This window comes from Orbicella franksi, chromosome 10, assembly GCF_964199315.1.
Source record: "Orbicella franksi chromosome 10, jaOrbFran1.1, whole genome shotgun sequence".
NCBI lineage: Eukaryota > Metazoa > Cnidaria > Anthozoa > Scleractinia > Merulinidae > Orbicella > Orbicella franksi.
In genome coordinates, this window is record NC_138154.1 from 3,745,591 (window position 1) to 3,762,381 (window position 16,791).

The 16,791-nt window shown below is 39.5% G+C and overlaps 1 protein-coding gene across 1 annotated transcript in view; it reads right to left on the reverse strand.

Annotated features, from left to right (window-relative positions):
- LOC145500948 (uncharacterized) overlaps nt 1-16,791 on the reverse strand; it is a 36,753-nt gene that overhangs the window by 7,720 nt on the left and 12,242 nt on the right. Inside the window, exons 5-11 of the mRNA XM_081480517.1 lie at nt 11,532-11,966; nt 9,456-9,587; nt 8,319-8,687; nt 6,883-7,407; nt 5,578-5,718; nt 2,004-3,552; nt 455-525 (exon numbers count right to left, since the gene is read on the reverse strand). Of these exons, the coding sequence (XP_081336643.1) occupies nt 455-525; nt 2,004-3,552; nt 5,578-5,718; nt 6,883-7,407; nt 8,319-8,687; nt 9,456-9,587; nt 11,532-11,966 (3,222 nt within the window). The remainder of the gene's footprint in view (nt 1-454; nt 526-2,003; nt 3,553-5,577; nt 5,719-6,882; nt 7,408-8,318; nt 8,688-9,455; nt 9,588-11,531; nt 11,967-16,791) is intronic.

Here is a 16,791-nt window from a genome sequence, read left to right on the forward strand (position 1 = left end):
CGCCAAAAAAGCCGAGTGCATGTAAAGATTGCAGAAAACCGATTATGATTTGAAATTCTCAGCGCAATACGATTGCCGTGATGAGTTCCTGTGATGGTAAATTTATCTGGTTTTATGACAGTGGGGTTTTTATGGCGATTTAGACTAATAGTGGTCGTTCTTTCGCTTAGTCCGTCGTGCGTAACGCGAAAGCAATCCTGGGGGAAATAATTTCGCATGGAATTTTTTCCTCGAGGCTTATTTACGGTCACGCTCAACGGACTAAGCTAAGGGAAAGAGGGAATACTCGTAGTCTAATGGGTATGGTATGTTGCTTTGTGATGCAAAAGCAATTTGTGGGACGACGTCACTTTGATTCACCGTCCTTGCTTCATTTATGTGGAGGAACGACGACCACAGAAATTGAAAAAAAAAACCAACAACAACAACAACAACAACAACAAAGTGCACATACCTTCCTCCATTTCGAGAGTAATCACGTCAAGATTTTCCCTTCTTCTCCACTCGGGAGGTTCCCATGTAGTTCTAAAGGATTCGTGAGAAAAAGATATCGATTCTGTAATAATATCATATAATTGTGCTCTATAGAGCGTTTAGGTTTACCTGGGCAGTAGCCATGCAAATTTATTGGAACAAAAGAAACTGTTCACATTAGGCCTTGTCCACACTACGCCGAAGAAATTTGAAAACGCAGTTTTATTTCTCCGGTTAGGCCTACTGTCCACATGAATCCGTCACGAAAACGGAGGTTTTCAAAAACACTCATCAAACCGGAGACTTTGAAAACGGAGCCTTTCGAAAACGATGACATAACGATAATCATTTGAGTTCCTTGGCCGAGTTTTCTTCAAACACAAATCCAAAATGACCAGTGATTGTTGCGTCTTCAAATTTACCTGGGGTAGTGTGGACGGGGCCTTAGGATTAGTTTGGTAGAACAACATGGCCGCCATTTCGTCGTTTCGGAGCACCAATATGGCTGCCGTGACGTCATGTGAAAACGCTCTATAAAAAGCCGTTCTTTTTTTTTCTCCTCTATTTGGCTGAGTTTCTTTTATTTTTAAACAGTGAACTTGTGACTTGTGACCCTATTTACAACTTAAGTGGAGGGTGTCTCGAGGCATCTTTGGGGCTGTAAAATTGGAATCAGTTTTTGTTGACAACATTTCTTTCATGTTCTTTGCAAGGTAGCAAAAGGTTCCGAGTTTAAACATTGTTCCAGGAAAAGGTTGGTAAAACTTAGTCAAACAGAAGTGCGAACAGTGAGATTTCATTGGTGAGAAAGCATCGTTAACCCAGTCAACAACGCGAACAAACGATGAATATTCTCTAGCAATGAATGAACGTACAAGGTTGTACAGATAGCCTTTGCACCAAAACTGAATCACGCGCTTTGAAGTTGCTGAAGAAAGGTTTTTTCAAACTTGTGGCTGTAACTTGCAGAGTTTACTCTTTCTAAAACGAAATGACATATCAAATTGCTAAAAACCGACTTGAAGATAAAGAATGATGCGAGGGGAGTCGCATACATCGCCGAAGACTCAAAACTTTCCGTGAATTTATAGTAAATCAAGTCGCCCAAAAATGGAAGGGACCCTATCTGTTAAAAGTTTGTCGAAAACAGCTTACGAGATTATCCTCACTCTACCCTGGGAACAGAGATTATCCTCACTCTACCCTGGGAACAGAGGTACCCTTCTCTTTCTGCTCGGTGAGAGACGAGAGGGAACCACAGCTCGCAACTGCTCAATCGTTTCATCACAACAAGGGACGGATAAATTAAAATACTAGTTTTTGACAAGTTTTTCCCGGTGTTACACTTCCGCGGCATGAATGATAGATAGAATGCTAGACTAACGACGATATCTGCTACAGTGTGATTGCCTAATGGGCAACACCACACTGACAGGCAGTCATCAAATTCAAAACTTTCGTCCGATGAATAACTGGCAATCTTTGATCTTAAATTGTTTACTGTTTGGGTATTTTTCATATAAGTTTACCTTCCTTCATTTTTCGGGAATACTTTTCTCGAGAAACCACCGCGAACTTTGCGCTGGACAGTAAGCCCAATCAGATAACACGCATGACCAATGCTGCCCTTTCCCCTGTCCAGAGCAGTCAACGGTCCATTTACGTTTAGAGCTTCAGAGAGATGAGCCGCACCACTATCGCCAATTTTGTTGTCTGCCACATCAAGAAGTCTCAACCTTTTATTCACTTTTAGAGCTTCAGAGAGATGAGCCGCACCACTATCGCCAATGTTGTTCCAACTCACATTCAGATTAGTCAATGTTCCATTCACTTTAAGGGCTTCAGAGAGATGACCCGCACCACTATCGCCAATGTTGTTCCCGCTCAAATTCATATTAGTCAATGTTCCATTCCCTTTTAGGGCTTCAGAGAGATGAGCCGCGCCACTATCATCAATGTTGTTCCAACTCACATCCAGATCAACCAACGTTCTATTCACTGTAAGAGCTTCAGAGAGATGAGCCGCACCACTATCACCAATTCTGTTGTTTGTCACATCCAGATTAGTCAATGTTCCATTAACTTTAAGGGCTTCAGAGAGATGACCCGCACCACTTTCACCAATGTTGTTCCAACTCACATTCAGATTAGTCAATGTTCCATTCACTTTTAGGGCTTCAGAGAGATGAGCCGCGCCACTATCATCAATGTTGTTCCAACTCACATACAGATAAGCCAACGTTCTATTCACTGTAAGAGCTTCAGAGAGATGAGCCGCACCACTATCACCAATTCTGTTGTTTGTCACATCCAGATTAGTCAATGTTCCATTCACTTTAAGGGCTTCAGAGAGATGAGCCGCGCCACTATCATCAATGTTGTTCCAACTCACATACAGATAAGCCAACGTTCTATTCACTGTAAGAGCTTCAGAGAGATGAGCCGCACCACTATCACCAATTCTGTTGTTTCTCACATTCAGCTTAGTCAATGCTCCATTCACTTTTAGGGCTTCAGAGAGATGAGCCGCGCCACTATCATCAATGTTGGTCCTAGCCACATCCAGATAAGCCAACGTTCTATTCACTGTAAGAGCTTCAGAGAGATGAGCCGCCCCACTATCACCAATGTTGTTCCAATTCACATTCAGATTAATCAATGTTCCATTCACTTTAAGGGCTTCAGAGAGATGACCCGCACCACTATCGCCAATGTTGTTCCCTCTCACATCCAGAGAAGTCAATGTTCCATTCACTTTTAGGGCTTCAGAGAGATGAGCCGCACCACTATCACCAATGTTGTTCGAACTCACATCCAGATAAGTCAATGTTCCATTCACTCTTAGGGCTTCAGAGAGATGAGCCGCACCACTTTCACCAATGTTGTTGTCGCTCAAAAACAGAAGAGTCAACGTATTGTTGACTTTAAGATCCTCGGAGAGGGAACGCACATCATGATCACTAATCCTTTTGCCAGTCAAATGTAAACTGGTCAAGGTGGTATTGATCTTAAGTGCCTTGCATGAAGAATGTGGACCTGAAGCGTCAATGTCCAATGCTGAACCAGAAAACTTTTCAACTGTGAGGAAAACCACAAAAAGGAAAGAAAAATAGTTGAGAACTATTTCGCTTATACCGTGGCTTATGTAACGTTGTTTCTCAATTGCACAATTTATTAAAAGAAGAGAAAAGTTGTTGTTGAACACCCTGTCCGAATTTTATAGTTCGTTTAACAAATAAGGTAACACGCGCATGATAGTCATTATCACGCAGCAAATGCCCCATCTTCGTCTGTGATGTAGCGTTTTCACAGACCGAGCTGACAGAAAAATTGGTAGACCACAGTCGAGTCTAGTTTGAAAGCCTCCTTTCAACCTTATCAGTCCTCTTAATCAGAATAAAGTAAAATCTAAGAAACTTATACGTAGCAGAATAGGCCGAAAGATTGAATTTAACAAGAACGACCTATTGTTATTAATGTGCTAATCAGGGAGCTATTGACTTAATTAGAGTTTAGGTATCAGATGCATCGATGTGTAAAATCGATGCAAGAAAGCGCACCTAACCACCAAACGTTTTTAAAGTTGCATTTTGTTAAGAATTCTTTTATTTTACCGCACAAGGAAAAGAGAAGGAATACCTCTTACTCCTGGAGTGTAGTTGTTTGTGCAACAACGTGTTTTGTTTGCGACCTGACGCGAAGTGACGTGATTATTTCGAAGTATTCAGTTTATTCTGCTCGCTGAAGCAAAATGCATAGAATACATCCTGTTCATTCTTGGAATTGGGACTAGAGGTTCAATTAAAAGAATAGTCGGGGTTATAAAAATGAATGCACCCAAAAATTCTACTCGCTTCTACAATATATCAAGGCCGCCCAGGACCCTTGCTTTACAGTAAATTTTTTAGCAACATTTCCTAAGAAGGTACTATCTTATAAAACTTTCATTCTCCGAATTTTGAAGATCAGTTCCACTAACATACTGATATTTTAGGATGATGGAATTACATTGCGAGCACGGACCGCAAGGCTGAAAATTCTAAATAAATGTCCTTCAAAAAATTATTTCCAAACATTTATAATAAACTTCAAGCTTTGGCGAAATCGAGCACGGCCTCTTGTCATTTCAAATCTGCAGCTGTGTATGTGCGCTCATCAGTTTACTCTTAGAAGACTTCTATCTGTAAACTTAAGCAAATGCTGCAACATGATTGGCTGAGCTATCAGCCATTACTTAATTTAGTATCGAATGGCTTGAGGTCGCCTACAAAATTTCACCTTTTTCTCGTTTTTTCCCGAAGATTCGGAAGACGATTTAGAAAGATTACTGCAGATAACTCAATTCCCGAGAAAACTGAAAAAACGACATACACTGTGACTCGACAAAACCGACAAGCGCGAATGCACAGCTGTTAGTTTCAAATTATAATTTAATCCACGTAAATTTGCCAAAGCGTAAAGTTAAATGGGAAAAAAATTTGGAAATTGTTATTTGAAGGAAATTTAGTCAGAATTCTACTAAGGCAATAAGATTATTTGCCCTTGATATCTATGACGTGATAGCTGTGCTGTGAGGCTGAATTTGAGTTTCTTAATTTTTGTTTTAGTTCCCCTAGGATCGATCTTGTGATTACCGGCGGCTCAAGGTTAGCCCACACATATCTTTCCCTGTACTTACTTTTATTGTTTGTTTTTCCTAGTGTCTCTAGCCAGTTTTAACAGTAGCTTCAGTAGGTGGTCATGTTTGGGTTTGTCTTTTAACCTTGTTGAGGCCCTCCACTGAAGTTCCTGTTTTGGCGTAAATTTTTAAGGGCCGTGTGTCGTGCTCGTTGTATCAAGTGCTTTGCTATTCATTCGTGGGATTTGCGTGAACGTGTTTGGGTTGGTGTCCTGTAAAGAAGTTCAATCCACCAGGTTCAGTCGTCCCGAATGCTCACACATGCCAACCGATGAGACAGCGGTACAAGTCACAGGACGGAATCAGGCAATAAAGATTTGATTCCTGTCACCTCTCGCAACTTGTTACCGAGCGCCCCACTACATAAAATCTTAAGTTTGACGTCAAATAATTAAATAGTTTTTGGTTACAGTAAAGTAAATCACCTGCGATCTGCTGCTCAAGTGCAGCATCGTCAAGCATTTTCAGAGCAAAGGGAATCTCATCTTCTATAGGAACCAGAGTAACAGACTGAAAAGACAGCGCCTGAGAATTATTACCTGGACGTGTCGAGCCTTTTGTCACATCTGAAATTAATACGAGAGAAATCGCAACATTGAAACATAGTTTGAAGTTATCAAACAATATCTATATTAATGGTTTACTTGAATGACTCAAAATTATTATTGTTTTATTATTGTTATTATTATTATTATTATTATCATCATCATCATTATTGTCTTGATGATGATGATGATGATTATTATTACAGGATTAAGAAAGTGAAGAGACTATGAGCAAGAGACTATGATCGTCTCTTGGTATAAGAGTACTTTTCATACTTTCACTTGTTTTCTGTCAGGAATCGTGTTAGGTTTATTGAATGTAATCCTTTTATTCTAAATCCAGTGATATCAAAGTTACAATGTTGGCTGTGTTGCGACTGGAGAGCAACTGACCAAAGCTTCAAGATCGTTGAAGATTTTTTTAATTAATTAATTAATTAAAGAAAGAGGAATAAATAAAAAGTTTTCAAGTAAAAGTTATCTTATTTGTTTTCTGTCACTATTATTCCAGGTTGTCAAAAGCCTGGAAATTTTCCCTTTCCTATTTGGAAAATGGCCATCCAGTGTGTCCAAGTTAAATTTCTTTCACAATATTGACTGTGGTGTTTTTATGTTGCGCAAAGACTGAGTTTATTATATTATATGCTATGATAGTTACGTAATATATTAAGCATGAGAGATCTTTTTTCATTATATCTCACAACGGAGAATATTTAGTGGGGTCGAGGCAAGTTGATAAAAACCGGCAATGTATTGATTGTCTGATATATTTTCGCTATTGAAACTTAAACTACGGGGGTAGACATGGTAGACAAAACTACCTTCGGCTACTTACCGGGCATTTCAAAAAATCGCGAACCCCGAAGTTCCAAACTTAACTAAGGATTGCACTTCTCGCTGCCGTTTATCGTGATTACGACGACATTAATCAAACCTTAAGAAACAAACACCAAAATGGATCGAAATTCACCAAAATTACCTTTCGAATCCGTTATCTGAAAGGTGCCCTAAGATGGCAGCGAAGAACGCAACCACTTTTTGAATTCGTGTACGTGTTATTGAACGCACACTAAAAAATGAGGGGAAAACGATTCCTTTGACGCTGATAACAAGGTCGATAATAATGGTATTTTTACTTAATATAATGAAAAGAAATATCTCTAACATTAAAAATTGAGGGCTTACTTTCTTCCGTAGTTTTAGTTTCGTATGTCTCGGGAAATTCGATGTCAAAATCTTCTGTAGCCAGGGTGTACTTGTATTCAGCAGTCTTTGTACGGGGGTAGGTTTCTTCGGGAGGGTGAATCCGAGTTTCGTCTCTAGCAAGGTTCGTACTTTCAGTAGTAGCCTGGGTCTGAGTTTTATCTACAGACGGAATCTTGCTCACGCCAGTAGCTCCAGTTTCTGTCGCTTCTCCAGTCCTCGTCCTAGTTTTCTCAGCCGATGGAATCTGAGTTTCTGCAGTAACTTGAGCCTCTGTGCCTTCCACTGTCAAAGTACGAGTTTCGTTCGTAGATGGAATGCCAGTATTCCCTGAAACTAAGATCTCACTTTCGTCAACCATCTGACCCTCGCATTCCTCAGCAGGTTGAATCTGTATTTCGTCCAAAGTCAGAGCTCTACGTTTGACAGCAATCAGGGTCTGAGTTTCCGCAGAAGTTTGAGTTGAACTTTCCCCAGAAGCCTTTATGGGTGAACTAACATTGCTGTCTAACAAATTAGCGAAAGAAAGAAGCAATGCTATTTGTACGTTTGAAGAAAAACCACAGATATACCTGAGCGACATAAAAATTCTGTAAACACCGGGTCTGTGCCCTGTAATTACTGCAACTGTTTATTTTTTGTTGTGGGTGCTACTGGTTGGTCGTCATTATAAAACGGTACATCACACTGTTGACCTCTGTAGTTCTCAAAATAAGATGATTGTCTAACAATTTAACTACAAAACGCTGTTATAATATGGAAAAACTTCAAACTATTTTGGTTTAAAATCAAAGACGACGTTTTAATTTTCGCTTAACGCCATTATCAAGTCAACTGAGTGAATAAACTGAGTACAAATTTAAATATAAACTAAGAATTCCTAGGGGACGCGAATGCAAAGAAAGAAATGTAAAGAAAAAACTGCTTAAAATATATGAAATAAAATATTTGCACGCAAAGAGTCACGAAAAAAGTCTGGCACGAATTGAGTTATATTTGATATTACATATTTTTAGCATTCTTTTTTTAGAATTTTTATTATTGTTTTCTTTGCATTCGTGTCTCTTGGGAAATCTTTGTTTATATTTAAATTTGTACCCATTTTATTCACTCACTCACGAACGTCGAAACGTCGTCTTTGATTTTAAACCTAAATGGTTTTAAGTTTTTCCATATTATTGCAGTATTTTATAGTTAAATTGTTAAGCAAATCTCTTCTTCTGCGAAAATAATTATTGTCGTGAGATAAATTACACCTACACAACATCTTGTGACAAAGCCACACAATCATTGTTAACTTGACATAGCCAGCTTCCTAAATAAAAGACATCTCAAAACCTATCGGTTTAGTTTTGACTGAATAGAAATGTAGAAACATACTTATCTCACACCTTAAACAAATGTTATTTTCGACTTACTTGGTTTGCTCGACAGAAACTCTTTGCATGCCAAGTAATCTTCTTCCAGAATAGTTGTGGCTAAATTTACAGACTCCACATGAAATCTCCTCTTAATTTCATCTGTCACGAGGTATTTCTCAGCTATTTCATTCAGGCGACCAGAACGATAGTCTTCCCACAGGCGTTCAAGTCCTTCTAGACTGTTACACCTCACAGCTAACCGTAAACTATTCTCATTTCCTTCTGTTGGCGTCGAGTCATGAATTAGCTTTAGATGCTGAAGATACTCAGGTATTTCATCAACGGTAACATCACTTGTTTCTTCTTTAGACAGTTGTTGTTGAGTTTCTTCTCCTTCTGTTTCTGTGTTTGTAACGTTCCCCATGTCTTCAAAAATTTCAAAGAGGAATGTTAACGAAGCGAGTGGAAAAGACTAAATTTACGATTGACGTTTTTTCCCTTCCGTTTTCAATCAATGCAAGGGTTTTACCATAAATCCTCGACTTAGGGGCTCCCTTCAAACGAGCGCCCCTCCTATAGGCCAAACTTTAAGATAAGCGCCTCCCTTCGAATAAGAGGCTTCCCCCACCCCTGTTTTATGGATGAGTTCTGAGACAACAAAAGATGTACAGTATTGGTGGTGTTAAATCACAAGAAACTGATAAAAAAACACTAGCTTATCTTAGTTTCTCCTAAGATTTACGCCGGGTATGCCTCCTTTATTTATAGACATGCGGTTTCACAAAAAAACGTATGTTTTCGACGGTACCGGTATATACCCCTTGTTTCATTTATTGTCGTTATCATTATCTAGACAATGTTTGTGTGTGGTAATTGTTAATTCTCACCTTTGTAGACATCTGGACACGATTTCTGCATTATGCTCGTTGTCGTATGGATACGTTTGTCAAGTATTTTAACACACATTTACTCGAAATAAGATACAAAAAACGGGATTAGCGCTTCCGTACTAGACTAATGTATTAGTTTAACAAGTAGGCACACCTTAAAACTTAAAACTTAAAAATATCTGTAGCTTTCTTCTCGATTGTATGCTTCAAATTTGTCCCGGACCTCAGGGCACATAAAAAGCATTTGATCATTGGCTTATGTTCTGTTGATATTCGTGACTACTTGAAAAAGATTGTAACTTACAATTTACTGCAAAGTGCACCGTCATTGGTTCAGCTTGTTCAGCTGTTTGAGTCTGAGTTTCATCAGCAGCTTGGTCAGCATGGTCTTGCGGCAGTGGTTCATCTTCCTTCAATGACGAGTCCTGGTTCGCTTCTAAGAATTCGTTGAAAAACGTAATTGCATTAGTATTTTTGTGATATTATGTTTCTTGTTTTATATGCAGGTATAATATCTCAGAAAGAATATTACAAAAATTAGCTCGTTGACAATATTGGTGATAGTAAAAAAAAATATAGAAGGGAGTTAAACAGATAGTTAATTTTAAACCAACATGTTAAAGGCAAATTCTTTTAATGCATATTTTTCTGGCATAAGCAATGACTTAAAACCTGTATTAATACAAGTCATCATGGGGAAGCCTTCTGGAGTGACAAATTGTAGTTTTCAAAATTAAAAAATACAATTTATCGCTACAATTTGCAGTTAACAAAACAATTCATCTACAGAATTTCAGTAGTCAACTTGGCTAGTGAAAATAAGAACTGAATTATTAAAATGTTACACATTTGTTTCGGAAAACAATTTGTAAAAACACTAAATCAGAAGGTTTGATCGAACAACTTAGATCTTTATCGGTTTGCGATGGAACGAAAAAAATAGAAGAGAATTTAATTATTTTAAGTATGTAAGAGACAGAAATTGACTTTCATTTTAGGACTACTTCGTTTTGACCCAATATTTTTAAGACCAACAATAAACTGAGAGTTGTAGTTATGTTTTTAAAGTTTGATCTGCCATTTCCTAAAGGGGCATTAGAGCGGAGGATTTAACAAATAAACGACGAAAAAATTAATTGATAAAAGGTCTAGATAACAGCAGACACGTAAATATCTTAAGGAAAACGACCAGCTTTTTAAGTTTACAAGACATGTTTCGACAGAACTTCTGGCATCTTCAGTTGAATGATTTACAAAGCAAGTTGAATAATAAGTAGACAAAAATGCTAATTAAGACAAATAGTAACAACAGAACGTGGAAATGTGTAAATTAAAAGGATAATTGTAGATTTACATGGTGTAATTGCTGATTGAGGCAAGGTAGTTCTTTTTGAATATGGATACCCTCTTTTATCTTGAGTTGAAAGCTGGTAGTGGCGTGATCTAAAATATGAAAGCAGTCTATTGAACACAATGAGCGACAACGTTCAGAATTCTGAAGATGTTTGAAAATGTGAGAGGGCTTATCAACGGCTAAGTGCTCACGTACGCGTGTCGAAAAATGTCGGGTGGTTTCGCCGACATAACAGGCATTACAGCCCGCACATGTAAACTTATAAACCACACGCGAACGAAGCCCGCCGGGGATAGGGTCTTTCACACCAAAAAGGTTACCGATCTTAAAGGAAGAAAAAACTAATTTGATGTCTAAATCATTACAATAGCGCTTGATTAAGTGTCGAATCTTTTTCTGAGTGATGACAGAAAAATGACCTATGTACGGCAGCTTAAAGTAAAACGTGGGCGAAGTGGTACGGGGGTAGCCCCGAGGACAATGATTGCTATAGGTCCCAGTGATGTAACGGTTAACCACTTTTGCAATTAAATGGGCAGGGAAAAGGTTCTTTTTGAGAATTTCAGTAAGCTTAGTTATGTCCTCGTGTAACCCCAACCAAGTGTTATTGATATTGTAGGCCCTGTAACCAACGAGGAAAAAAAATACATAGAGGATATTACACGGTGGCGAGAAGATATGAATTTTATGTTCGAGTGGCAAGAACATAAAATTCACATCTTCGAGCCAACGTGTAATGTTCTTTTTATTATATGGAGAAACCAATTCAACAAAAGCAAAAGGCGGGAATCGTGAGGTCATTGAACGATACGACACTCACAAAGGTGACATACGGAAAATACACCACTCGGGTGCCGGATGAAGTGGCGTATGGAATCTACGAGTGGTTTAGTTCCCGGTAAAACACTCTTCTCAATATAATAAAACGGAATATCATACTGAATATATCGTAAGCTATAGATTGTGGAATGTTCAATATCAACACTCAAGGAAACCAGGAAATAAAGCTGCAGATTGTTGACTCACTTGACATGTCCATTAGGAACAGTTTGCAAGCCAAGTAATCTTTTTCCAAAATAGTTGTTTCCAGCTGAACGGATTCCACTTCAAACCGTCTCTTGATATCATCTGTCAAAAGGCGCTCCTCGGCTTCTACATTCAAGTGACCAGAACAGTAGTCTTCCCACACACGTTCGAGAATTTCCAGAGTCCTGCACTCCACTGTTATCAGTAAACTTCCCTCGATTGCTTCTTTTACAATTACGTCGAGAACGCCATTCAAATAGTGGTGAAGGCAAAGAGAGTAGTTGGCAACCGGGACGCGATCTGCATGTGTCTTAATAAAATAGTTTGTCATCTCCTTCATTATAACCCACTTGGCTTCCTCTTGTTGCACAGGATCCCTGCTTTTTGCCTTTTGAAATGTAACACTGTCTATTTTGATTTCGATGGGTACTGTACCTTAAAAGAAATCATAAACATTACAGGAAGTTGTAAAATTTAATCCACGATCGATATTAAAAAATATAAATTACCTAAATCTAAAACTTTCATTTATCAGAATTAATTACTAGTTCGTATAGTGTGATCATCCGGGTGAGGGTAGTTCTGAAAAGAACTGTTTTTGGTGATTGTCGTTTCGACAACCTGAGGGGAAGTCATCTTCAGAGTCAAGTGAATAGTTTTTGTCAGTCGATGATGTTATAAGTCTGTTCCGCTGAACGTGATTGGACAGTTTAGCCATGATGGCATTGGCTGAAAGACTCGTGTAAAGTTTGTCATCAATCATTGGTCGGTTTCGATCCGTCTATTGTTGGTCAAATTGGTCGGTTTTTGGTCCGGCTATTGCTAGTCAAAATTAAGTCAGTCTGTTAGAAGTCTGTTAATCGGTTTCCGTTGTGCATAAGTCGTTTGTAAGGCGCTGGTAGTTGTTGACATCTGTTACGAGGCGTTTGGTCTGGTTAGTAGTAGTGTACCAGCTTTCCAGAGTCAGTCATTGAAAATAGTTAGCACTGTAGGTTAAGCACTGAGCAGAGTCCCAGTCAGTGTTGTGGTTTGTCAGTTGATGATGTACAGCAATGTGGTTGTTGGCATCACCATTTCTCGTGGCTCGTTTCTGTTCAGCCAGTCTCGTGTTAAGGTTTCTGCCAGTCTCACCAGTGTAGGAGGCTTGGCAGTCGAAGCATTTGATCTTGTAAACTGCTCGCTGTCTGTTGTTGGGTTCGTCCCTGTCTTTCACGTTGGTCAGTAAGTGTCGTAACGTAGTTGTAGGTTTGTGGGCTACACGGATGTTGTAGGGGTGTAGGATCCGTGAGATGGTCTTAGAAGTGCCCTTAATGTGAGGTATAGTCACTGTAGTAACAGGTGTTGGGTTCCTGTTCGTTGCGTCAGCTTCAGTAGGTCGGTAAATGTTTCGTCTAATAAAGTCAGCGTTGTAGTTGTTTTTGTGAAAAACACGTTCAAGGTATCTTTTTTCGTCACGTAAGCTGTCCGCTGTGTCACAAACTAGTGCGCTCTTCTCGTTTAATTCTTTACAGTCGTGGCTTTGTGTGAAGTCGGGTTGTAGGATGATTCGTCAAGCACTGGCTGTCGGTATGCGTCGGTTTTCTGTACACTGTCGTTTGCAGTTCGTTGTTGCCGCGGCTTACCAAACAGTCTAGAAAAGGAAGTTTTCCATTTTCTTCGGTTTCTTTAGTAAACTGGATGTCGGCGTTCTGCTCGTTTAGGTGGTCGTGAAAAGCGTCAATTTCGTCTTTGTGAACGGCGGTAAAAGTGTCGTCAACGTACCGTAACCAAAAAGGTATAGATTGTCGGCAAGTTGCAAGGGAGCGTTCCTCCACGTGTTGCATCACAATTTCTACGACAACAACAGAAACAGGCGACCCCATGGCTGTTTCACGCAACTGTTTGTAGTGTTTACCGTTGTACTGAAAGTAAGTCGAAGTAAGGCAAAGGTTCAGTAAGTCCATGATGTCTTCTGTCGGTAACGGTAGTTTAACAGTGGATTGTTGTATAGCGTTCTCGGTACACTGTAATGCCAATTGAAGTGGAATACTGGTGAGCAGTGACATCAAAAGACATAAGTTTGTCGTCGTCAGGTATCTGTACTGTCTTAATAGGGTCAATAAAGATCTCCGTAAATTGTAGTTTGCGTCTTGATTTGTCAGTAAGGGGTTGCAGTATGGCCGTCAAGTACTCAGCCAGTTGATACGTAGGGGACCCACAGAATGACACTATAGGTCGCATCGGTATACCAGGTTAGCGCAGTTTCGGTAGTCCGTAAAGTTTCGGTGGTTGTGGTACTGAGCACCTCAGTCGATAGTAGCGTTGAGTGTCAATGGCGTCAGTCTTTTTAAGCGTAAGTATTTTACTATTAAGTTTACGTCGGAGTGCTGGCGTCGGGTCGCGTTTAAGTTCTTCGTAAGTTTGTTTGTCGTTAACAAGTGCGTCCATTTTGTCAAAGTAGTCAGTCTTGTCCATAACAACAGTGACACGTCCTTTGTCGGCTGGTAGTATAACAATGTTGTTGTCGTTTTTCAGTCGTTTCAGTACTTGTTGTTCGTCTTTTGTCAAGTTATTGTTAGGTAGAGAGGCTGATTGTACCGTGGAAGGAATTCCGCTTCTGATGTTATCCTTGGCAGATTCTGATAAGTCTCGCTGACGAGACAGAACCGCCTCAACACTAGATACAATAGACTCGGTCGATATCCGTTTAGGCGTCACTGAGTGTTTTAGTCCATAGGACAGCACGTGAATCTCGGTTTCGTCTAATGGACGGGAAGAAATATTCCTGACCCAGTTATCGTCAGTTTTCGGTCGAATTTTGTCTTTATTGCGTTGAAGTTTTGTCAGGTTTCGTTCTTGTTCAGTACGAACGCGGTCTGTGGTTGTCGTAACACTGGAAGAGTCAGGTACGTTAGTCGGTAACAGTTGTTTTACGACTACAATCGACATAAAGCTAAAAACCTTATAGATACATTTTTCACAAAATAATTGTTGTTGAAACATTTTTTCGAATGTCTGATTTGCTTTTTCTCTCTTTACATAGTCACTTTAGGTATAATATTGCTGTTAACAATTTGAGAGCCTCTGTTGTTAAAGATTAGAAATGGAAAGGAAACAGTCATCACGAAGAGGCTGTTAACATCTGGGCCGGGTTGTTGGAAATCCGGTTAAAGCTAACCCAGCATGAAAAGTTAGGGTAAAAATGGTAAAGTCTGCATATCAGCCTAGAGACCCATCAGGCCAGAACTTATCCTAGTTTCTGTAGCATGGAGCGACTAAGAGTATTTCCTCTCCCCCCTGGATGGGATGCTATTCCATCGCAGAGTTACCCCCTGCATTAAATTTGCCGGTACCCATTTATAAACCTGGGTGGAGAGAGGCACTTGTGAGAGTAAAGTGCCTTGCCCAAGAACACAACGGAGTGACCCTGGCCAGGACTCCAACCTGGACCTCTCGATTTAGAGTCCAGCGCACTAACCAAGAAGTCACCACGCCTCCCATTAAAAGTTAACCAAAGTGTTGATTCTTCTAATAAAATAAGGCTTTGCAAAACATCTTGAAACAAAAAAGAGCAGTATTAAAACGTTTCGATGACCACATGTCATCATTATTACGTTCAAAGTACGTGATAGAATTGTTTTTATCAGGAGCCATAATCGGGGACGGAGACCGTAAGCGCGCGCCATTTCTACTATTGAGGCTGTCCCTATGATTTGGGACAATTTTGTGCTATTTTTGGAACAAATTGCGCAATTGCGTGCGGCACACGCGCGTACATGTTGCGAGGATTTTCACGGATGAAGCGCGGGGAAAATGGCTCCCGAAATTCTCGAAACTTTTCATGCTTTTGGCCCGCAACTCAGTACATTTATGTCTGTTGGAGTTTTGCTTAAGTGTTTCCGTCGTAAGCTGCTCCAGTTGGGGTGGAGTAAGACGGTGTCGAATTTAGGTGTCCCGCTTTATTTCACTGACCAAGTTGTGTTCTGCCGCTTCTTTTACAAGAGCCCCACATTACTCCAATCTAAATCTCACATATGTTGAAGATTAACAGCTTTTCCATAACACAGCAAAAAATGGTTGGATATATTTGGATAAAGCAGCGTTTCAGGACTCCAAAGTTCCCCTCCTCTTGCCTCACTCTTGGGAGGATTTCGCCAGAGTTTATCGCGACCAAAAAGAAAAAAAAAATAATTGCAAGTCTGAGTTTCGCCCAAAGTGTAAGCAACGCTTGATGTTTCATCAAGGCTCAATAAGTTTACATCTGTACATACTGCCCAGTTTTGTTTGGGTAAAAATCCAATAAATTGTCTGTTATTTATGAATAAGAGCGCCCCCCGATGCGTGTTTTATACAGTCAGTAAACATGACAAATTGGACTTCCGCACTTTCGTGCGAAAACGTACATAGAACTCACACAATATCTCTAGTTTTTAAATTTGCTTAAGGTTCATAAATTTTTGAGAACATATTAAAAGCTTAGCTGAAAATATGTGAATACAGCAGAGATAATCAGCAAAGTTACGATGACGCTTTCTTCAATTAACTCGAATAACGATTTAGATTTTGTTGGTTGAGTTATCAAAACTCCTTGTCTATTTTATTTTCGCAGTGTAAAATTTCGCTATGTCGAAGAAACAAGACACATGACGTTAGCAACCTTTTGGCGTTGGTGAAAATTGTTGCAGCACGTCAGCACAAAAGATAACGAAAGAAATCTTTGTCAAGATTTGTTGTCAATAGGCCAAGTTCGCGATATCGATATTTCAACATGGCTCCAAGGCTTTCAGGACAAACTTCTATGTTTGGTGGTGCTTTCTATGTATCCAAGTCTCTTTTGGAAATTGAAAGACAAAGGAAACTTTAAAAAATTTCAATTTTGACCCGAAAGCCTCAGATCGATGTTAGAATATTGATATATCGAACGTGGCCTATTGAAAACACCGACTCGGGCTTGAAAGTGCACGCGCTGCACTATGCAAATGAGCTACTTTTTCGCGTCAGACTTTCTTTTCAAAAACTTTTGTTAACTCGCCAAACAAGCAGAAACAATAAGAAACTATCAAAAACAGGTTTTGGTTACGATTAAGCATTGTTTGAGAAACTCACAAATGAACTTCTACTAGAGTACTGAGAGTTTTCTTACATAACTTCCAGAGTCCAGACCAAATTGAACGCATCGCGTTTTCTGTACTCGAAATAGAGACTTTTCTAAACGAATAGTAAGCGAAACTCAACGTTTTACAACGAGGCGATTAAGATTGTCGAGGCTTCAAACTGGTGA